This window comes from Salmo salar, chromosome 09 (assembly GCF_965601325.2).
Source record: "Salmo salar chromosome 09, fSalSal1, whole genome shotgun sequence".
In the NCBI taxonomy this organism is placed as follows: domain Eukaryota; kingdom Metazoa; phylum Chordata; class Actinopteri; order Salmoniformes; family Salmonidae; genus Salmo; species Salmo salar.
This window is the reverse complement of record NC_138299.1, coordinates 39,033,185-39,057,774: the sequence shown is the minus strand read 5'-3', so window position 1 is coordinate 39,057,774 and position 24,590 is coordinate 39,033,185. Positions and strand designations below refer to the sequence as shown.

The window sequence follows — 24,590 nt, the reverse complement described above, 5'->3', positions numbered from 1 at the left end:
GGACGTATGGTTGTGGTGAGAGATGTTTACAATCCAAATGAATGCACAATGACAGGTTTTGAAAGAAAGACTGGCTGTGTTACAAGTGTGACCCGTTTTGAGTTTTGTTCTCACCGTTGTGAAAATGTACCACAAAGTAGTGCCAATGCGATTAAAATAAAGCAATAATAAAAAAAAAACTCTAATGAAATTCCTTGGCTGGCATAGAACGGCCCTCATCTGAGACTGTAGAGAAGCGAAGTGGTTATTTACCCAACTCACAAATGTATTTTATAAAGCCCTTTTGAAATCAGCAGATGTCACTGAGTGCTTTACAGATACCCAGCTTAAAACCAAAGAGCAAAAGATTTTATGGTCAAATAAATACATTTATTCCACAAACTATACACAATACATCGTTAAAATGTGTGATAGAATACAGTGCAGTATTTCATAATATTAGTTTTATTTTTGTCAAACCAAGAAAATAAATAACTTTGTTACATGCATACTAAGTCTTAGGTTTATGTGGTGAGAGATCAGCATCTCCCCACCATCACTAAACATGCAGACACACACACACTTTCCATTGCATATTTCATTTGTGTGGCTTGTAAATTCTCATTACTATAATTGTATCATCAAAGCAATGGATTTCTTGTATAAAGACATTAGCAGCACCCAATGTTCTAGGCCTACTGACATATACCAGTAGTTGTAAATTAGACTCAAATAACCAGTTAGGGACTACATTTTTAAATACATTTTTTAATTAAATATGTAAATACCTTTAGTGCAATTATCACAAATATGTTGGACAGTTTCACAACTGTTCAACAAAACTCAAAACAGATCATTAAAAAGGCAGTTGTTTCAAAACTATAAGCAAATGTTCAATTGCCTAAGTACAACACACAGAATCATACAATCACTTTTTCACCAAACAATCTGTTTCGTCTAGAAATACATATTTCGCAAGTGTAATGTGAAAACAGTGTAATGTACAGTAATTTATAGTACAGTAGCACGTTACATTCAAAGGGCAATCTTTAAACATGTATTTTTTGCATTTCTTACTATTGATTAACTGGTTGTTAAAATAACTAAATTGAGAAGATATTGTTGTTGTGTTTTGGTGATTAAATCAATGTTCTCATTGTATTTCACAGTAAACTTGGATCTTTGGATCAATGGTTGTGTGGTGAAAGATGTCTTCAAACAAAATTAATGCACAAAAAGTTTTACAAGTGCGTTACAGTTTGGAGTTTTGTACTAAGAGTTTTGAAAATTCCCCACATACTTGTGAAAATAGCACCAAAGCGATTGAAAAAAATAACTATAATCGTCATCACTTTGCATTGTTGATCTAGTGCTTTTGAATCCGCCTGGCTTGAGGTAGCCTGGTTGTCCCACACACAGAATGTAATTCTATCTCTATGGTCCCACATCTGTTTGTGCTGTCTTGTCAAATCCTATGGTCGTTGTTGGTGCCAATATAACCTCTGAAGGAACCCAGAACCAAATCTCACACCAGCTCTGGATTTGGACGTTGGGAAAGATTTGTGGCAATAGAGTATTCATACGAGACTTCAGATCAAGCTTTCAGGTGCAGTATCTTATCAATTCCTAGAGCACTACTCTCCTGTAGGTTTTCACCACAACCCTAATCTACCGCACCTGATTGTAATAATTAGCTGGTTGATAAACTGAACCTAGCTCAGCAGGAAGCCTCGTGGTTAGAGCCTCGTGGTTAGAGTGTTGGGCCAGTAACCGAAAGGTTGCTAGATCAAATCCCTGAGCCGACAAGGTAAAAATCTGTCGTTCTGCCCCTGAACAAGGCAGTTAACCCACTGTTCCTAGGTCGTCATTGTAAATAAGAAATTGTTCTTAACTGACTTGCCTAGTTAAATAAAGGTAAAATAAAATGACAAATAGGGATAGAGTGCAAATCCACAGGAGGGTAACTCTAGACATTGCCAAGGTTCTGATTCTGAACATAGAAATCCTGATTTCTTTCATTTGGAAGAACAGTAGATATAGCCCACAGTTAATGTAGGTACCTGAAACACCATTCATATAGCAGGCTTGGGCATGTGCAATACACACAGTACATTATAAGAGTACACGTAACTGAGTTGTAGACTACTCTAAATCAATTGCCTTTTGAAACAGACTGCAGTGCATACAGAACTCTATCACTAACTTTAGAAAAACATTCTCCACATGACAATGAATTGAAGCTATTGCATTGCTTTAGGACCCAGTCAAATTTGATAGTCAATACAGAACTTACTTCAGATTGCAACCAGAAGCTACATAACTACAGTACTTTGAATGTTGTTAAATAAAAATACAGTGTACATTTCCCTGAAGGAAGAGTTACGATTCAGGGACCATTTCCTGAACCCAGATTAAGCCTAGTCCTGGACTAAAAATCACTTTCAATAGAGATTATCCATTGAGAAGGCTTTTTAGTCCACTATTGGGTTTATCAGTGTCTTGAAAATCGGACCTCAGTGTTCTTTGATCAGACCTCAGTCCACTTTCAGGAAACCATTGACTTCTGTACCTGCTTGTTCACCCCGTTGTCTCCTCCCCCCTCCTCCCCCATCTTCTCCCCTGCCTGCATCAGACTTGACGTCCTCTGTTCCGTCTGTGTCCATCCTTAGCCGCAGTGTGTTGCGTATAACCAGTTGCTCTGTCATGAACGACGCACAGAACCATGGCAGGGCGTACTCTGCCGTGATCAACCCCATGAAGTTATACTGAAAATGGGAATAATCCCAGGGACATGCCCCGAACTGGGTCAACAACAGCCCTGTACTGAACTCCCAGATGTACGTCCATAGGGTATAGATGAGGCATCGCAGCAGCAGGGGGCAGTGGAGAGCTCGGAGGGCCAGGTACATGTGCTCCACAATGAGGATGCAGGTCCCGTAGATGAACAGAGCCCACACACTGGTAACACCAGGGAACTTCCAGTCACGGTTGACCACAAACTCCCAGGCGGCGGTGAACATGACCTCACAGAAGTAGCCATGGATGGCATACAGGTACCAGCGACACAGGACCGTCAGAGGCACCGGCGTAGGGGCTGTGGTTGCCATTGTAGTAGGGGTTATTTGGAATCGCCACGCCTTCGTGATGAGGTAGTCGTACCTGAGAGTTTTATGCCCAAATGTCACTTTGAGACCTCAAGGATTTTCTTTTGGTCTAATGGTTGGTTTGGTGTGTGAGAGGTCCCCATTACACCATAATGACCATCCCTCTCTTTTTATCTAGTGGATGAGAAATACAGGTCTGAGAGGGATAAAGGAGAGAAAAGTGAGTTAGGCAGTGTGGCGTTATAGAACGAGACAGGAGTAGCAGAGGTACTCTGGCTCTCTAAAACCTACCTTGTGTCCTTGTGGTGATGGTGCACAGAGTATTACAATGACTGTTTTAAGTACGGACAATAGGCTTACTGTGGAAAGTACACCGACTACTAATGATTAAACTGTAGATAGGTAGAGGACTCTGGCCTTTCCCTTCTAACGTTGTTGGCTACCGGTCCTCAATCAACATCAGTTTGCATTTCAAACCATGTCAGTTTGCATTTATACAACCGTGAGGAGCAGTAAAACGACTGATCATAAAGTTCAGAATAACCTTTATTCACCAAATACATTTACACATACTAAAAATGTTTCTTGGTGATATGGTGCTGCTAGTGATAGACAACATTTAGAGATAGAATACAGACAGCGGAGTTTACACAAAGTTTACATACAGTACCAGTCAAAAGTTTGTACATACTCATTCAAGGGTTTTTCTTTAATTTTACTATATTATGCATTGTTGAATAATAGTGAAGACATCAAAACTATGAAATAACACATATGGAATCATGTAGTAACCCAAAAAATATATTTTATATTTGAGATTCTTCACAACCTTTGCCTTGATCACAGATTTTTGTACACTTTTGGCATTCTCTCAACCAGCTTCATGAGGTAGTCACCTGAAATGCATTTCAATTAACAGGTGGGCCTTGTAAAAGGTTCATTTGTGGAATTTCTTTCCTTCTTAATGCGTTTGAGCCAATCAGTTGTGTTGCGACAAGGTAGGGGTGGTATACAGAAGATAGCCCTATTTGGTAAAAGACCAAGTCCATATTATGGGAAGAAGGTCAGTCAATCTGGAACATTTCAAGAGCTTGGAAAGTTTCTTCAAGTGCAGTAGCAAAAACCATCAAGCACTTTGATGAAACTGGCTCTCATGAGGACCGCCACAGGAAAGGAAGACCCAGAGTTACCTCTGCTGCAGAGGATAAGTTCACTAGAGTTAACTGCACCTCAGATTGCAGCCCAAATAAATGCTTCACAGAGTTCAAGAAACAGACACATCTCAACATTAACTGTTCAGAGGAGACTGTGAATCAGTCCTTCATGGTCAAATTGCTGCAAAGAAACCACTGAAACCAAAGAAATCTGTCCTTTGGTCTGATGAGTCCAAATGTATGATTTTTAGTTCCAACTGCTGTGTCTTTGTGAGATGCAGAGTAGGTGAACGAATGATCTCCGATTGTGTGGTTCCCACCGTGAAGCATGGAAGAGGAGGTGTGATGGTGTGGGGGTGCTTTGCTGGTGGCCATGTCAGGGATTTATTTAGAATTCAAGGCACACCTAACCAGCATGGCTACCACAACATTGTGCAGCGACACACCATCCCATCTGGTTTGGGCTTAGTGGGACTATCATTTGTTTTTCAACAGGACAATGACCCAAAACACACCTCCAGGCTGTGTAAGGGCTATTTGACCAAGGATAGTGATGGAGTGCTGCATCAGATCACCTGGCCTCCACAATCACCCGACCTCAACCCAATTCAAATTGTTTGGGATGAGTTGGACCGCAGAGTGAGGGAAAAGCAACCAACAAGTGCTCAGCATATGTGGGAACTCCTTCAAAACTGTTGGAAAAGCATTCTTCATTAAGCTGGTTGAGAGAATGCCAAGAGAGTGCAAAGCTGTCATCAGGGCAAAGGGTGGCTACTTTGAAGAATCTCAAATATAAAATATATTTTGATTTAATACTTTTTTGGTTACTACATGATTCCATACGTGTTATTTCATAGTTTTGACGTCTTAACTATTCTACAATGTAGAAAATAGTAAAATAAAATAAAAACATTGAATGAGTAGGTGTGTCCAAACTTTTGACTGGTACTGTACATTTATACAACTAAGTAGAGTGAGCATAGAGCTATAGTCCCACAGTTGACAGTGCATGTCAGAGCATAAAACCAAGCCATGAGGTCAAAAGACTTTGTCCATAGAGCTCCAAGACAGGATTGTGTCGAGGCACAGATCTGGGGAAGGGTACCGAACAATTTCTGCAGAACTGAAGGTCCCCAAGAACACAGTGGCCTTCATCATTCTTAAATGGAAGAAGTTTGGAACCACCAAGACTCTTCCTAGAGCTGGACGCCCGGCCAAACTGAGCAATCAGGGGAGAAGGGCCTTGGTCAGGGAGGTGACCAAGAATCCGATGGTCACTTTGACAGAGCTCCAAAGTTCCTCTGTGGAAATGGGAGAACCTTCCAGAAGGACAGCCATCTCTGCAGAACTCCAACAATCAGGCCTTTAGCGTGGCCAGACCGAAGCCACTCCTCAGTAAAAGGCACATGACAGCCCGCTTGGAGTTTGCCAAAAGGCACTTAAAGGACTCTCAGACCATGAGAAACAAGATTCTCTGGTCTGATGAAACCAAGATTGAAGTCTTTGGCCTGAAAGATGGAGCTGAACATGTTCAGCTGGGAGAGTTTGTCGTGTAGCAGTTCTGGGATGATGGTGTTGAACGCAAGTGGTTAAGTTGACAGCGTCGTCCAACAACCTGTTGGCTCTGTAGGCGAGCTGAAGTGGGTCGAGGGAGTGCTGGTTTTGTGATGAGATAGTACCAGGAGCTCAAAGGTTTTCATGATGAGCGAGGGGAGCGCTACAGGTCTGTAGTCGTTCTGGCAGGACATCTTTTGTTTCTTCGGGACTGGAACAACGATGGAAGATTTGAAACAGGCAGGAACAGTGCATTGCTCTAGTGACTAGTTGAATACGTCCGTGGAAACCGGGGAGAGCTGGTCAATGCAGCGCTTAAGTGTGGCTGCATGGAGATACCTTATCTGGGCCAGCGCCTTCCTGCTGTTCTGTTTTCTAAAGAGTCTGTTGACCTCCTGCTCTGTGATGACAAGTGGTGGGGGAAGGGGAGGGCGGCCTTAGACAGGCTGGGGGAGGGAGGGTGGGGGGTTCCTGGGATGGCAGAGACCTAGAGGAGAGAGGAACCTGGAAAGGAATGGGGGAGGGAGGGGTGAGATAGATGTGTAAGAGTGGGAAGTGGCAAGGAGGGAGATGTGGGTGCTATTGTCTTTGTGATTGAAAAGCCTTTGTGAGTCAAATCTGAAGTAAAGCTGGTTTAGTTTATTTGTCAGTGAGGGGGTCATCTGCTGCCGGGGGAGCTTTAGGTTTGTAGTTGGTCATGTATTTTAGTCCTTTCCAGACAGACAAGCAGCCGTTGCTGAAGGACTGTTTTCTTCGGGACTGGAACAACGATGGAAGATTTGAAACAGGCAGGAACAGTGCATTGCTCTAATGACTGGTTGAATACGTCCGTGGAAACCATGGAGAGCTGGTCAGTGCAGCGCTTAAGTGTGGCTGCATGGAGATACCTTATCTGGGCCAGCAGCCTTCCTGCTTTTCTGTTTTCTAAAGAGTCTGTTGACCTCCTGCTCTGTGATGACAAGTGGTGGGGGAAGGGGAGGGCGGCCTTAGACAGGCTGGGGGAGGGAGGGTGGGGGGTTCCTGGGATGGCAGAGACCTAGAGGAGAGAGGAACCTGGAAAGGAATGGGGGAGGGAGGCGTGGGGTAGATGGGTAAGAGTGGGAAGTGGCAAGGAGGGAGATGTGGGTGTTATTGTCTTTGTGATTGAAAAGCCTTTGTGAGTTAAATCTGAAGTAAAGCTGGTTTAGTTTATTTGGCAATGAGGGGGTCTGCTGCCGGGGAAGCTTTTGGTTTATCAACTCAGCAAAAAAAAGAAACATCCTCTCACTGTCAACTGCGCTTATTTTCAGAAAACGTAACATGTGTGAATATTTGTATGAACATAACAAGATTCAACAACTGAGACAAAAACTGAACAAGTTCCACAGACATGTGACTAACAGAAACAGAATAATGTTTCAAAAGTAACAGTCAGTATCTGGTGTGGCCACCAGCTCCAATATGAACTGCAGTGCATCTCCTCATGAACTGCAACAGATTTGCCAGTTCTTGCTGTGAGATGTTACCCCAGTCTTCCACCAAGGCACCTAAAAGTTCCTGGACATTTCTGGGGGGGAATGGCCCTAGCCCTCACCCTCCGATCCAACAGGTCCCAGACGTGCTCAATGGGATTGAGATCCGGGCGCTTCGCTGGCCATGGCAGAACACTGACATTCCTGTCTTGCAGGAAATCACGCACAGCACGAGCAGTATGGCTGGTGGCATTGTTATGCTGGAGGGTCATATCAGGATGAGCCTGCAGGAAGGGTACCACATGAGGGAGGAGGATGTCTTCCCTGTAACGCACAGTGTTGAGATTGCCTGCAATGACAACAAGCTCAGTCCGATGATGCTGTGACACACCGCCCCAGACCATGACGGACCCTCCACCTCCAAATCGATCCCGCTCCAGAGTACAGGCCTCGGTGTAATGCTCATTCCTTCAACGATAAACGCAAATCCGACCATCACCCCTGGTGAGACAAAACCGTGACTCGTCAGTGAAGAGCACTTTTTGCCAGTCCTGTCTGGTACAGCGATGGTGGGTTTGTGCCCATAGGCGACGTTGTTGCTAGTGATGTCTGGTGAGGACCTGCCTTACAACAGGCCTACAAGCCCTCAGTCCAGCCTCTCTCAGCTTATTGCTGAGGGCCTCTCTCAGCTGAGCACTGATGGAGGGATTGTGCGTTCCTGGTGTAACTCGGGCAGTTGTTGTTGCCATCCTGTACCTGTTCCGCAGGTGTGATGTTCGGATGTACCGATCCTGTGCAGGTGTTGTTACAGGTGGTCTGCCACTGTGAGGAAGATCAGCTGTCTGTCCTGTCTCCCTGTAGCGCTGTCTTAGGCGTCTCATAGTACGGACATTGCAATTTATTGCCCTGGCCACATCTGCAGTCTTCATGCCTCCTTGCAGCATGCCTGAGGCACGTTCATACAGATGAGCAGGGACCCTGGGCATCTTTCTTTTGGTGTTGTTCAGAGTCAATATAAATCTTTAGTGTCCTAAGTTTTCATAACTGTGACCTTAATTGCCTACCGTCTGTAAGCTGTTAGTGTCTTAACGACCGTTCCACAGGTGCATGTTCATTAATTGTCCATTGAACAAGCATGGGAAACAGTGTTTAAACCCTTTACAATGAAGATCTGTGAAGTTATTTGGATTTTTATGATTTATCTTTGAAAGACAGGATCCTGAAAAGGGGACGTTTCTTTTCTTGCTGAGTTTAGTTGGTAATGTGTTTTAGTCCGAGGCAGTAGACACCACTGGCAGTAGGCACCACTGGTATCAGGAGTCTGCAGGCCCTGGCAGGGATGGCATCCTTCAACCACTCTGTCATACAACCACTCTGTCATACAACCACTATGTCATACAACCACTCTGTCATACAACCACTCTGTCATACAACCACTCTGTCATACAACCACTCTGTCATACAACCACTCTGTCATATAACCACTCTGTCATACAACCACTCTGTCATACAACCACTCTGTCATACAACCACTCTGTCATACAACCACTCTGTCATATAACCACTCTGTCATACAACCACTCTGTCATACAACCAATCTGTCATATAACCACCCTGTCATACAACCAATCTGTCATACAACCACGCTGTCATACAGGTACATAGGGCTGTTGACACCGCAACACTGGCAGTCATGAGTCATGACCCCAGTCAAATTCCACGTGACCATTGAGTCACGGTAATGTCCTCTTATGCACTCTGGACATGCGTTGGCAGTACCCACTCGCTAACGACCATCAGATAGCTAATGGCCTGGTACTCAGGGCTCTATTGTCCCTTTAACCATTCTGACATCAATGCAAACGTATTCGAAAATCACATCAAACACTTATCATCAAAACAGTATTGTTCTTTTAAACTCACATCACTGTGATGATCAATTTCAAGAAAGAAGTTCAACAACAAGTTGAAACTAAGTGGAATACATGGTCCTCGTGGATGCTGTTTCAAAGCCAAACACAAAGAAAATGACAGCGCTTTCTAAGGTGATGATTCATTCAAAACTCCCATATGACTATTAGAGCTGATGCATATGCATAGGCCTATATATGAGCCCAAGCCCCGCAAAAAAACTGAATTAAAATAATGATTGTGCCATTATACAATACCAGATTTATTTATTGTGGCAGGGATGGCATCTTGTGAAGTTATTTGGATTTTTACGATTTATTACAGACTTTATTTTGTTTTACTCATTTTAAGATGTCTTTAGTACATAATTGGTCTAGCCTGTACTCCAGAATTAAACAAATTCTAGTAATCACCTTTGAGTGTGGACTGTATTATTATGCATACTGTATGGACTGGTTACCTTATGCTATACTCCAAATGTTCTATTCATGAGTCTGGGGGAGAACTTATAGGCCTATGCTATGCTGTTGGTTCGCCTACAATTACATAGAATTTGTATTTGATTTTGTATAGCCTAGTAATAAGGCATATTTTTATAATTAATAGGCTGACACATTACCTTTAGCAACAGAATATCTATTCTCCGTTCGTTTCCATCTCTTCCTCTCTCTCCTTCATTCCTTTCTCCAGCACGCAGAAAGATGTGCTGTCAAACAGTTTAATGAAATATGTTTTGTTGTGAAAACATGTTACTATTGATGTTCCCAAAAAGATTTCACTTGGTTTCCCAAATTAAGCACTGGTTAGCTGCAGGAACAGGGTTGGAGAGCCCATGGCATACAGAGCACTGGGTATCTGCAGGAACAAGGTTGGAGAGCCCATGGCATACAGAGAGAGTACTGGGTATCTGCAGGAAGAGGGTTGGAGAGCCCATGGCATACAGAGCACTGGTTAGCTGCAGGAACAGGGTAGGAGAGCCCATGGCATACAGAGCACTGGTTAGCTGCAGGAACAGGGTTGGAGAGCTCTTGGCATACAGAGCACTGGGTAGCTGCAGGAACAGGGTTGGAGAGCCCATGGCATACAGAGCACTGGTTAGCTGCATGAACAGGGTTGGAGAGCCCATGGCATACAGAGCACTGGTTAGCTGCATGAACAGGGTTGGAGAGCCCATGGCATACAGAGCACTGGTTAGCTGCATGAACAGGGTTGGAGAGCCCATGGCATACAGAGCACTGGTTAGCTGCAGGAACAGGGTTGGAGAGCCCATGGCATACAGAGCACTGGTTAGCTGCATGAACAGGGTTGGAGAGCCCATGGCATACAGAGCACTGGTTAGCTGCAGGAACAGGGTTGGAGAGCCCATGGCATACAGAGCACTGGTTAGCTGCAGGAAAAGGGTTGGAGAGCCCATGGCATACAGAGCACTGGTTAGCTGCATGAACAGGGTTGGAGAGCCCATGGCATACAGAACACTGGTTAGCTGCAGGAAGAGGGTTGGAGAGCCCATGGCATACAGAGTTTGGGCGAAATATCACCAGTCCCACAGCAAGAGGCTGCATGTACCTCAAACAGTGTTTGTTGCAGGGACTGAAATAGTAGCCTTCCTGCATTATTGAAAAACGAACTGTAAGAAAGCGGACTCCATTTTTCCCCTGCCCTTGTTCATGCCCATTTGATAATGGAGCATTCTGAATCTAAACTAATTTGACATATTAGTAAAGACAAGATTAACCTCTTACATCTAGACGTTCCGCTAGCGGAACACCTGCTCCAATATCCAAATACAAAGTCCTCAAAAATCCTAAAACTTCAATTTTTCAAACATATGACTATTTTACACCATTTTAAAGACAAGACTCTCCTTTATCTAACCACACTGTCCGATTTCAAAAAGGCTTTACAGCGAAAGCAAAACATTAGATTATGTCAGCAGAGTACCCAGCCAGAAATAATCAGACACCCATTTTTCAAGCTAGCATATAATGTCACAAAAAACAAAACCACAGCTAAATGCAGCACTAACCTTTGATGATCTTCATCAGATGACACTCCTAGGACATTATGTTATACAATACATGCATGTTTTGTTCAATCAAGTTCATATTTATATCAAAAAACTGCTTTTTACATTAGCATGTGACGTTCAGAACTAGCATACCCACCGAAACTTCCGGTGAATTTACAAAATTACTCACGATAAACGTTCACAAAAAACATAACAATTATTTTAAGAATTATAGATACAGAACTCCTTTATGCAATCGCTATGTCCGATTTTAAAATAGCTTTTCGGTGAAAGCACATTTTGCAATATTCTGAGTAGATAGCTCGCCATCACGGGCTAGCTATTTTGACACCCACCAAGTTTAGCCCTCACCAAACTCAGATTTACTATAAGAAAAATTGGATTACCTTTGCTGTTCTTCATCAGAATGCACTCCCGGGACTTCTACTTCAATAACAAATGTTGGTTTGGTTCCAAATAATCCATAGTTATATCCAAATAGCGGCGTTTTCTTGTGTGTTCAAGACACTATCCGAAGGGTGACGAAGGGTGACGCGCCCGACGCGTTTCGTGACAAAAGAATTCCAAATATTCCATTACCGTACTTCGAAGCATGTCAAACGCTGTTTAAAATCAATTTTTATGCGATTTTTCTCGTAAAAAAGCAATAATATTCTGACCGGGAGTCGTTGTTTTCGTTCAGACTGAAAATAAAAACATGGAGTCTTCTCGTGCACGCGCCCCCAGTCTCATTGTTCTCAGATCGACCACTATCCAAATGCGCTACTGTTTTTCAGCCAGAGACAGCAGAGTCATCATTCACCGTTCTGCCGCCTTCTGAGAGCCTATGGGAGCCGTAGGAAGTGTCACGTTACAGCAGAGATCCTCAGTTTTCAATAAAGAGAGTGTAGAAGGCCAAGAAATGGTCAGAGAGGGCACTTCCTGTAAGGAATCTTCTCAGGTTTTGGCCTGCCAAATGAGTTCTGTTATACTCACAGACACCATTCAAACAGTTTTAGAAACTTTGGAGTGTTTTCTATCCAAAGCTAATAATTATATGCATATTCTAGTTTCTGGGCAGGAGTAATAATCAGATTAAATCGGGTACGTTTTTTATCCGGCCGTGAAAATACTGCCCCCTATCCATAACTTATATTGAGAATAGTCTGATGGGTGAACACACTTGATGAGAGAACAGCGACTTTCTCAAATCATCAAGAGCCTATAGTCACATCATGCAGCCCATATATATTTTTTATTTAAGACATTCCAAGTAGAATGGACTTACTGAAGAGCTCAGTGACTTTCAACGTGGCACCGTCATAGGATGCTACCTTTCCAACAAGTCATTTTGTCAAATTTCAGGACTGCTAGAGCTGCCCCAGTCAACTATAAGTGCTGTTATTGTGAAGTGGAAATGTCTAGGAGCAACAACGGCTCAGCCGCGAAGTGGTAGGCCACCCAAGCTCACAGAATGGGACCGTCGAGTGATGAAGCACGTAAAAATTGGCTGTCCTCAGTTGCAAAACTCACTACCGAGTTCCAAACTGCTTCTGGAAGCAACGTCAGCACAAGAACTGTTCATCGGGAGCTTCATGAAATGGGTTTCCATGGCCGAGCAGCCACACACAAGCCTAAGATCACCATGCGCAATGCCAAGCGTCGGCTGGTGTGTTGTAAAGCATTGCCGCCATTGGACTCTGGAGCAGTGGAAACACATTCTCTGGAGTGATGAAACACACTTCACCATCTGGCAGTCCGGCGGACGAATCTGGGTTTGGTGAAATGCCAGGAGAACGCTACCTGCCTGAATGCATAGTGCCAACTATAAAGTTTGGTAGAGGAGGAATAATGGTCTGGGGCTGTTTTTCATGTTTTGGGTGAAGGAAAAACTTAACGCTACAACATACAATGACATTCTAGATGATTCTGTGCTTCCAACTTTGTGGCAACAGTTTGGGGATGGCCCTTTCCTGTTTCAGCATGACAATACCCCCGTGCACAAAGCGAGGTCCATACAGAAATGGTTTGTCAAGATCAGTGTGGAAGAACTTGACTGGCTTGCACAGAACCCTGACCTCAACTCCATGGAACACCTTTGGGATGAATTGGAATGCCAACTGCGAGCCAGGCCTAATCGCTCAACAACAGTGCCCGACCTCACTAATGCTCGTGGCTGAATGAAAGCAAGTCCTTGCAGCAATGTTCTAACATCTAGTGGAAAACCTTCCCAGAAGATTGGAGGCTGTTATAGCAGGAAAGCTGGGACCAACTCCATGTTAATGTCCATGATTTTGGAATGAGATGTTCAACAAGCAGGTGTCCACATACACTACATGACCAAAAGTATCTGTCGACTAGGTGGGAATCTTAAAGAGACTAAAGACTAAAGAGGCTTCACGCATAGCTTTTATTTTGACCCATAAGAGTAGGATTAGAATGTTTCTATTCTCAGCAATTTCCTACTCTGAGACACTTTGTGGATACGGGCCAAGGTATTGACCTCTGGCCAGTAAGTGACAGCTGTATGGCTTCCCAAGTCACTCTTTATTGATCATGATTTTGGGATGCAGGTACTGGGTTCCTGTCATGTACTGTATGCAGCAGCGGTTCACACACACAGCAGCACAAAAAAAAGTTGTTCCAAATGAATAGGAAAGATGTTTTGACTACTCCTGGACAGTCTCCTATGTGTTTTAGTATACAGTAGCTCTGATACAGTGAAGCCCTAATGGAAATGTAATACAGAAGGAATAGAAGAAATGAAACAGTGACCTTCCTGAGGTCACTGACTGTGAGAGTCATACCCACTGAGAGAGAGAGAGAATAGCATGGAGGATTATATAAAAATAACAGAGTGATGCTGATGGAAGAGAGAGAGAGATTTTTGGAGTGCTTAAAAAGCTCATGTAACGCTCCAGTAGGCATCACTGTACTCTCCTCAAGGTGAATCCTAAACAAAACACGGAGAGAGAGAGAGAGAGAGAGAGAGAGAGAGAGAGAGAGAGAGAGAGAGAGAGAGAGAGAGAGAGAGAGAGAGAGAGAGAGAGAGAGGGGGGGGGGTAGTTAGGTCTATATAATTTTGTCATTATTTTCTTCATCAGGGGCGTGAGGCACACCAAAAATCTGAGGGGGCACAAAGGATGCGAGGATGGTCCGGATGGGGGCTAGGCCATCCAACCGTATATTGGAGAATTTTGAATTCTTTCTGCAATCTAGAGCCATAATCATCACATAAAAATGTCTGCATATCTAAGTAAACCTCTTGAGCCTCTGTATCCTCCTGACTGGCGGTTCTTTTTTTTAAAAAGAAAAACAATATATTGCTTCTCTGCATGTCTGCTAAAATCTGGGTAAAATATTGAAAGGAATGTCTTATTCAGCACATTTAGTTATTGCTTGCTTTTCTAAAGTCTACCAACCTTGCCAGCATTCATGCCATCTAAGACAGAGTAGCCAGCTTGTCAAACTAACTTGATTGATACCCTGAAATGGCTTCTTGGTATCTAGTTATGAGGTTGGGAACCTATCTAGACTAGCTAAAGCCAACTTCATAAAATTGCTAGGTGGCTAGTAGTATTACAGAGAAACAATATATATATATATATATATATATATATATATATATATATATATATATATATATATATATATAAAAAGAACAAATCTGAGGGGGAATGTGCCTCCTATGGGCATGACACCTCTGCTCTTCATGATGGGTATACAGTAAAAAAATAATAATAATAATATTTCACCTTTATTTAACCAGGTAGGCTAGTTGAAAACAAATTCTCATTTACAACTACGACCTGGCCAAGATAAAGCAAAGCAGTGTGACACAAACAACAACACAGAGTTACACATGGAATAAACAAAACATACAGTCAATAATACAATAGAAAAAATATATATAATAAAAAGTCCATATACAGTGTGTGCAAATGAGGTAAGATAAGGGAGGTAAGGCAATAAATAGTCCATTGTGGTGAAATAATTATAATTTAGCAATTAAACACTGGAGTGATAGATGCGCAGAAGCTGAATGTGCAAGTAGAGATACTGGGGTGCAAAGGAGCAAAATAATAATAATAATAACAGTATGGGGATGAGGAAGTTGGATGGGCTATTTACAGATGGGCTATGTACAGGTGCTGTGATCTGTAAGCTGCTCTGACAGCTGGTGCTTAAAGTTAGTGAGGGAGATATGAGTTTCCAGCATCAATGATCTTTGCAATTCATTCCAGTCATTGGCAGCAGAGAACTGGAAGGAAAGGTGGCCAAAGGAGTAATTGGCTTTGGGGGTGACCAGTGAGATATACCTGCTGGAGCGCGTGCTACGAGTGGGTGCTGCTATGGTGACCAATGAGCTGAGATAAGGCGGGGCTTTACTTAGCAAAGACTTATAGATGACCTGGAGCCAGTGGGTTTGGCGACGAATATGAAGCGAGGGCCAGCCAACTAGAGCATACAGGTCGCAGTGGTGGGTAGTATATGGGGCTTTGGTGACAAAACGGATGGCACTGTGATAGACTGCATCCAATTTACTGAGTAGAGTGTTGGAGGCTATTTTGTAAATTACATCGCCAAAGTCAAGGATCGGTAAGATAGTCAGTTTTACGAAGGTATGTTTGGCGGCATGAGTGAAGGAGGTTTTGTTGCAAAATAGGAAGCTGTGTGGCTCAGTTGGTAAAGCATGGTGTTTGCAACGCCAGGGTTGTGGGTTCGATTCCCACGGGGGACCAGTACAGAGAAAAAAATGTATGAAATGTATGCATTCACTACTGTTAGTCGCTCTGGATAAGAGCGTCTGCTGAATGACTAAAATGTAGATTTAATTTTGGATCGGAGATGCTTAATTTGAGTCTGGAGAGTTTACAGTCGAACCAGACACCGAGGTATTTGTAGTTGTCCACATATTCTAAGTCAGAACCGTCCAGAGTAGTGATGCTGGATGGGCGAGCAGATGCTGGTAGCGATCGGTTGAAGAGCAATGCATTTAGTTTTACTTGTATTTAAGAGCAGTTGGAGGCTACAGAAGGAGAGTTGTATGGCATTGAAGCTTAGGTTAGTTAGTTAACAGTGTCCAAAGAAGGGCCAGAAGTTTACAGAATGGTGTCGTCTGTGTAGAGGTGGATCAGAGAATCACCAGCAGCAAGAGCAACATCATTGATGTATACAGAGAAAAGAGTCGGCCCGAGAATTGTTGCAGTGTGTTAGGGAAAGGTCCACATTTACATAATAGTTTCCAGAGGCAATGGGTTTAATTTCAGTCGGGGAGGTTTTAGTATTTGTTTTATTTTGTCCAGGGGATTAATGTAATGTAATTTGTAATCAATTGAATGTCATATTGCTCAGGGTTTGAAAATGAGTTTCTTATTATAATATCTCATGTCTGCCCAATGATGCCCCTCATCCATGATTATCTGCTGGGCGTGCAATATCAAGTGCACCTGGTTTGGTCTCAGTAAAATGATCCATAGCCTATACCAGCCTTTCTCAAACCCCGGGTCTGTGGAGGAATGCTTGTCTGTCTGCAGCATATTTGCATTGAATATGATTGGGGGGGTGTTATGGTCTGTGCCCTATCTGACTCGAATAAATACTTTCCATAGGCCTACCTTCGCAATGCGCTGAACTATGCCGCAATAAAAAAATTGTGTTGCCATGACTAAGTCTAGCTACACCAAACACACACACACACACACACACACACACACACACACACACACACACACACACACACACACACACACACACACACACACACACACACACACACACACACACACACACACACACACACACACACACACACCCAGTCTTTCTCTGGATAACAGCTGCCCTCCAAACCGCTCTGTGTGATATGTCAGATTTGCCTCAGCAACAATGTTATGACGCCATCGAAAATGCGCAGACATTTAGAAACAAAGCATCCATATCCCAAGGATAAACCAGACCATTTATTTTTTTATGATCAAAAAAGAGATGAACAACCTAACAAAAATGCTGCACAACAGTTTCCCAGACAATGAGAGTTTAGTGAAGACTTCATACATACTCTCTCATAACATTTCCAAGTGCCAGGCTACCTTCACTATAGTTGAAAAGCTGGTCATGCCCTCAGTCGTGGATGCTTACCGAGAGGTTTTAGGCCCAACTGCTGCTACAAAGAACAGTGAAATCCCACTTTCCAACGACACTGTCAATCGTAGAATCCAGGATATGGCAGATTATATTGAATCGCATGCAGGTTTTAGACAGAGCCCGCACATCAAATTGGTTTGCCTTCCAATTAGATGAGACGACTGACATTTCAAATGCCGCTTCTTGTATATATATTCGCTACATGAGGAATGTCTTTGTTGTAAAGAGTTGCCTCAGAATACAACTGCAGGTGAAATATTCTGTGTTCTGAATGAGTACATAATGGGACATGGATTATGATGGGACTGTTGTATCGGGATCTGTAAGTCTACCGATGAGACGGCTGCTCAACCTATCCATGCAGGGATGAGCAAGTGACAATTTCCAAGCAAACAATAAAATTGCCGATTTCAAGAAAAAAACTGGGCATCTGGAGAGACCGAGAGGATAGAATCATTTTCGATATGCTCCCCCTATTCTCAATTCTGGCTGACGTGGGTTATGTGGATTTCATGAGGTCACATCTGAGCCAAACTCTGCTCAAATTCGAGGATTACTTCCCTTCACAATCTGATCTACGCCCGGGAAAGCAGTGGCTGTGTAATCCCTTCACCCGCACTTAAGCATGTCACTGGTTCTTGATGATAAACTATTGGAGCTGTCCAGTGACCAAGGCCTGCGCACTCGTTTTAATGTGATGCACTTGTCGTCATTCAGAAGCAAAGAATACCCGCAACTCAGCGAGATGGCTGTGAAGACGTTAATCCTCTTTCATTCTACCTACTTACAGTGCATTTGGAAAGTATTCAGATCCCTTCTCCTTCTCCACATTTTGTTACGTTACAGCCTTATTCTAAAATGGATTGGACATGATTTGGAAAGGCATACACCTGTCTATATAAAGGTCCAGTTGACAGCTCCGGGTTGGCTCCCCCCCTTGGGTTGTGCCGTGGCGGAGATCTTTGTGGGCTATACACGGCCTTGTCTCAGGATGGTAAGTTGGTGGTTGAAGATATCCCTCTAGTGGTGTGGGGGCTGTGCTTTGGCAATGTGGGTGGGGTTATATCCTGCCTGTTTGGCCCTGTCCGGGGGTATCATCGGACAGGGCCACAGTGTCTCCTGACCCCTCCTGCCTCAGCCTCAAGTATTTATGCTGTAGTAGTTTACGTGTCGGGGGGCTAGGATCAGTCTGTTATATCTGGAGTATTTCTCCTGTCTTATCCGGTGTCCTGTGTGAATTTAAGTATCCTCTCTCTAATTCTCTCTCTTTTTCTCTCTTTTTTTCTTTCTTTCTTTCTTTCATTCTTTCTTTCTCTCTCTGAGAACCTGAGCCCTTGGACCATGCCTCAGGACTACCTGGCCTGATGACTCCTTGCTGTCCCCAGTCCACCTGGCCGTGCTGCTGCTCCAGTTTCAACTGTTCTGACTGTGGCTATGGAACTCTGACCTGTTCACCGGACGTGCTACCTGTCCCAGACCTGCTGTTTTCAACTCTCTAGAGACAGCAGGAGCGGTAGAGATACTCTGAATGATCGGCTATGAAAAGCCAACTGACATTTACTCCTGAGGTGCTGACCTGTTGCACCATCGACAACCACAGTGATTATTATTATTTGACCCTGCTGGTCATCTATGAACATTTGAACATCTTGGCCATGTTCTGTTATAATCTTCACTCAGCACAGCCAGAAGAGGACTGGCCACCCATCATAGCCTGGTTCCTATCTAGGTTTCTTCCTAGGTTCTGGCCTTTCTAGGGAGTTTTTCCTAGCCACCGTGCTTCTACACCTGCATTGCTTGCTGTTTGGGGTTTTAGGCTGGGTTTCTGTACAGCACTTTGTGACATCAGCTGATGTCACAAAAATACATTTGATTTGATGATTTGATTTGACAGTGCATGTCAGAGCAAACACCAAGCCATGAGGTCAAAGGAATTGTCCATAGAGCTCCAAGACAGGATTATGTTGAGACACAGATCTGGGGAATGTTACCAAACAATCTCTGCAGCATTGAAGGTCCCCTAGAACACAGTGGCCTCCATCTTTCTTAAATGGAAGAAGTTTGGAACCATCAAGACTCTTCCTAGAGCTGGCCGCCCGGCCAAACTGAGCAATCTTGGGAGAAGGGCCTTGGTCAGGGAGGTTACCAAAAACCCAATGGTCACTCTGACAGAGCTCCAGAGTTCTTCTGTAGAGATGGGAGAACCTTCCAGAAGGACAACCATCTCTGCAGCACTCCACAAATCAGGCTTTTATGGTAGAGTGGCCAGACGGAATCCACTCCTCAGTAAAAGGCACATGACTGCCCGCTTGGGACTCTCAGACCATGAGAAACAAGATTCTCTGGTCTGATAAAACCACTATTTGGCCTGAATACCAAGCGTCAAGTCTGGAGGAAACCTGGTACCATCCCTAAGGTGAAGCATGGTGGAGGCAGCATCATGCCGTGAGGATGTTTTTCAGCAGCTGGTACTGGGACACTAGTCAGGATTGAGGGAAAGATGAACGGCATAAAATACAGAAAGATCTTTGACGAAAACTCCAGAGTGCTCCAGAGCACTCAGGACCTCAGACTGGGGCGAAGGTTCACCATCCAACAGGACAACAACCTCAAGGACACAGACAATGCAGAAGTGGCTTCTGGACAAGTCTCTGAATGTCCTTGAGGTTCAAGTCCAGCCAGAGCCCGGACTTGAAACCAATCGAACATCTCTGGAGAGACCTGAAAATAGCTCCCCAAATACAGGTGTGCTAAGCTTGTAGCGTCATACCCAAGAAGACTTAAGGCTGTAAACGCTGCCAAAGGTGCTTCAACTAAGTACTGAGTAAAGGGTTTGAATACTTATGTAAATGTCTTATTTCCGTTTTTTTATTTTAGAAATGTGCTAACATTTCAAAAAAACTGTTGTTTTTTTGTAATTTTAGGGTATTGTGTGTAGAGTGGTGACGGGAAATACTATTTAATCAATTTCAGAATAAGGCTGTAAAGTAACAAAATATGGAACAAAAGTCAAGGGGTCTGAATACTTTCCGAATGCACTGTATGTGAGACCAGCTTCTCATATCTTGCTGCAATAAAATCTAAATATCGCAACAGACAGGCTGTTGAAGACATCTCTGGGGTGTCCCTGGCACAAAAGTTTGAGAAAGGCTGGCCAATAACGTAGGCCTAGACTATGTGAAGAGCATACTCAGAGAGGTGTACTTCCTTCCCGAGCATTACACACTGCAATAGATAGGCTATCCCAATCATGAGCCCTGGCATGCCCTGCTCTTGCTGATGTAAACCCTTTTTGTGCTGCCTAACCAATGACTGTGCTGTGTATCGTGGCACTTCAGGAGGCGAGTCAATTTGTCAACAAAAAAAAGCAATATCTGTGTGCAATGACTAGGCCTACTGATGTCCTGTTCAGCTTGAGAGGGAAAGCGTGAAGAGGAGAAGGAAGACCGGAGGTAAGCTTACTATTGGTATAATTTATTGCCCATAATGAAGTTATTTATCAGAGTTATTGAACTCACAAATAAACCATATTCGAGTAATTTACATACATTACTATGAAGCGGCAGCCGCAGAGATGGACAGCACACGGGTGCTGAAAGTAGGCTAATTCGAGAAGATCTCATTCATTTAAAACAGTCTAATTTTAATTAACAACTAGAGGGCTTTGTGTTGGAGCATATTTCTTCCTATTAAATAAAAGGTATGCCTACCTGTTTGAAAGACTAAATTATAGTCTACTATCCATAGATTCTGTCAGCCAATTCCTTCTGTCACCATGAACTCTTTAAATATCTCAGTGTCAGTTAAGGGCTTGGTGTGTTAAGTTAAAACCAGGGCTCTAATTGAGTGGGTATGTGAGGGTATTGTGGCTTTTGTTAAAGAAAATGGCTAAAAGCATAGGTCTACCCTTTGTTAACTTAAGATTTATTTTTAAATGGACCTGATTATATAAAGTGATCTATAACGATGCTGGATGGAAAATGCTGGGGAATGACGTGACTCCGATGCATATGGGATATATTTGGTTTGTCTCTATGACATTCAGAGGCTGCGCTACAACCTTCTGTAGCTGAGGAGGAGACAAAAAAATGAGTTTACTAGGGAAGTAAGGATTCTGTCACTATCAATTGAGGTTCGCTTTTTCAACAGGCTATTAAACAACATACTAACTCTAAATCTGTCAGAAGCAAGCAAGGTAGCCTAAAATTAAATATTTAGGCTATATTATTATTTCAATGCTATAGCCTGCCATTTAAGAAATAAATTGTGAAACATTTGTGACACGCTATAGGCTGTCAGGAGCACTCAGCATTTCAACAACACATCAACAACAGCACTTCAACAACTTGCCTTTAATTTTGCATTTAGGCTGTAAAAGAAAATTTTACAAAATAACTACTTAGAGTTAAATAACAATGAAACAAAAAAAATCTTATTTGCCTTTGAATCCACTTTAAGAAACATGAGTCTGGCCAGTCTGGTTTGAGGATCATGTGGTGAGTTATGCATGCCTAGCTTGTTCATTTAGCCTAGCAGATATTCTTATTGAACCACAGTCAACACAAATCTGTTTTATAACAACAATAAAATGGAATAAAATAGAATGAATTAGAAAATGATAGTTGCCAAATGAAAAATAAATTACAAGTGCATACCTGATGATATGTGTCTGCTGTGTTAATCAATTAATGGCTTTTTCTCCAATTCATTGATGATCAGATACTTCAGTTGTAACTGGTTCTGTTGCTCTACATTTTTACACTTGATGGACAACTTTTCCAAACTTAGATTATCCTCTTTTTGAACAACATCCTGTATCGAAATCTAAACGTCTCTGGTGCTGCAGCATGCACTCATTAGTTTTCATGCTCTGTTGTGGTATTAAAAAAGCTTGTCTCCAGTCAGGTAAATGGATGTATGGACGTATAATTGCATGAAATGCATTAATAAAAGGCAATTCTTTTCTCAGACCGCAAATAAGATGATAGATTCATGCAGTGCTTTTATTATAATGGATATCTTTCCACCCTTGTCCTCTGTGGTCTGCGAATCCACAACCTTCTGGCTACTTTGCCATGTGATGCTTACAAAACCAAGAACAGTTCCTAAAACTGCATACTTAAGGCTCTGGTCTGTCCTAGGAGTGAGGGTAAACCGTAGGCATGTTCTCCGCTATCTACTTCGTTTTAATTGAGGGAGGGCCCTTTTTGTCTCTCCAATTGTTCAGGAAGGGTCGGGAAAAATATATTTTACTGAAGGTAGGGCCATCCATTTTAATTTCAGAGAAATACAATTTTCTTTAGGTATCCCTCATTATAAATAATGTACAGTCCCTTAGCAGGCGTCTATCATTTTGCATCTATTTTAGCAGAAACAATTATTCAAATGTTTTTTTAAAAACTTTATATGACTAAACGAGTATGCAAAGTTTGATGCGAAAATGTGGATGCGATTTGGTTATTAGGTAGGCTACTGTGCTGTGTGGAAATTAATTCAGTAAAATGAATTACTAGCCTGTGGCCCCGCCCCCCTCTCTCTCGCTCTCTCCGTCTCTCTCGCTCTCTCTCCCTCTCTCTCGCTCTCTCCCTCGCTCTGTGCCATTGAGTTCAGGGACCCTGAAAGACCTTGATATGTGGAGTTAAAAAACTAAGCCCTCCAACCTGTGACATGGTTTATATCCATGGGATTAGGAATCTTGGACACTCAAATTAAAAGAGGAAGAAGGGTTGGCCACGACACCTTGACCAGGCTTGTGAACGAGGGGGAGGGGAGGCCGCAGCATTACTGCGCGGATGCAAGATTCTCCATCTCTCCTGTCCCGGTTCTAAACGCTGCATTGGCAAACTCACAAAGCCTAGCTGATAGTGGGGGAAATGTCGATGACATGACACAAATAGGCCTACCCTACTGAGTACTCCCCCAAATCAAAATATTGATTGCTGATGATGGCTTTGCGTGCATTTCTTTTAGACTACACTACATTATGGCAATGCGACAAACTGTTCCTATAAAATCAGTGTGAGAATAAACATGTTGCGAATATTATCTGGAGAAACTGCACATATCGGGGGAAACGCTGGTTATAATCCTTATAGATAAACATGAATTGTCTTGTCCGTGATGATTGCAGTGTTGTAAAATAAATTGGACAGAGTAAAAAAAATGACAGCGAACCGCTGACACAAACTGGGCCATATTTTATTTGGCTACATTTCATTCCATTGGTTCAATATGTCACTGCTGCATACCCACATTATCCTCGGGTCGTTTTGCAAGAGGAGATTTCAGTCAAATAAATATTAATTACTGTAGTGATGAAAAAAGTACAGTCTTGCACAATGTCCTGTCCGGTTTCAAGTACATTAATTTAAATTGGAACAAAAATGATACAAACCTAAACATCTTACCGTAATATTGTCGCTGCGGTGGTCCTACCGGATGCAGCAGAGCCAATCATTTATGTGCTATATGGACTAACAGACCATGCGAAGTCTCACCGTCCTGTTACCGGCACACCGTTCCCGGTCCCTCCACTGTCCGATCCTTCATGGACTGCAGTAGTAGCCACTAGCCAGGACAGCGGCACATGTTAGACCGGCTCCACGCACGCCGTTCATGCATCTTAACTCTTTCGTCACCTCAACGAACAGTGCCTTAAACAGTGAGCAGCACTGTCTTGTTCAGTAGGGAGAAAGATTTTGAAACTGAGTGAGAGTGGAAAGGAAAGGGGGATACCTAGTCAGTTGTACAACTGAATGCATTCAACCGAAATGGGTCTTACACATTTAACCCAACCCCTCTGAATCAGAGAGATGCGGGGGCTGCTTTAATCGATATCCAAGTTATTGGCTCCCGGGGAGCAGTTAATGTTGGCGATTAACTGCCTTGCTCATGGGAGAACGGCAGATTTTTCTAACTTGCCGGCTCGGGGATTCGAACCAGTGACATTTCGGTTACTGGCCCGATTCTCCTAACCGCTAAAGTGCTACCGGAACTTGTCCAATTAGAACAAGTGTAGTTTCAATCTTCCGTTGTGAAACGTTTTGCTACAGTGTGCCCTACTGTACAGGACCCAGGCCTTTCTACCCCAGGCAGCCAATTTGTCATGAGATAATCAGAGGACAGAGCAGATCCTTTTTATGGCCACTAACCTTCAGGGACCCTGACCTGAGGTATTATTGATTGATATGATTTACAGTGAGGGGGAAAAAAGTATTTGATCCCCTGCTGATTTTGTACGTTTGCCACTGACAAAGAAATTATCAGTCTATCATTTTAATGGTAG

General features: G+C 43.1%; 1 protein-coding gene across 1 annotated transcript; it reads right to left on the bottom strand.

The window, feature by feature from the left end:
* Window positions 1-347: 347 nt before the first annotated feature.
* On the bottom strand, window positions 348-24,067 carry LOC106611286 (transmembrane protein 229B). The gene is made up of 2 exons (XM_014211332.3): window positions 23,713-24,067; window positions 348-3,279 (listed from the first exon to the last, which is right to left on the bottom strand). The coding sequence occupies exon 2, from the start codon at window positions 3,084-3,086 to the stop codon at window positions 2,514-2,516; it is 573 nt and encodes a 190-aa protein (XP_014066807.1). The 5' UTR covers window positions 3,087-3,279; window positions 23,713-24,067; the 3' UTR covers window positions 348-2,513.
* Window positions 24,068-24,590: the final 523 nt, after the last annotated feature.

Coding starts and splice junctions, on each gene's coding strand:
- LOC106611286 (XM_014211332.3), bottom strand. CDS start 3,086: ATGGCAACCACAGCCCCTACGCCGGTGCCTCTGACGGTCCTGTGTCGC.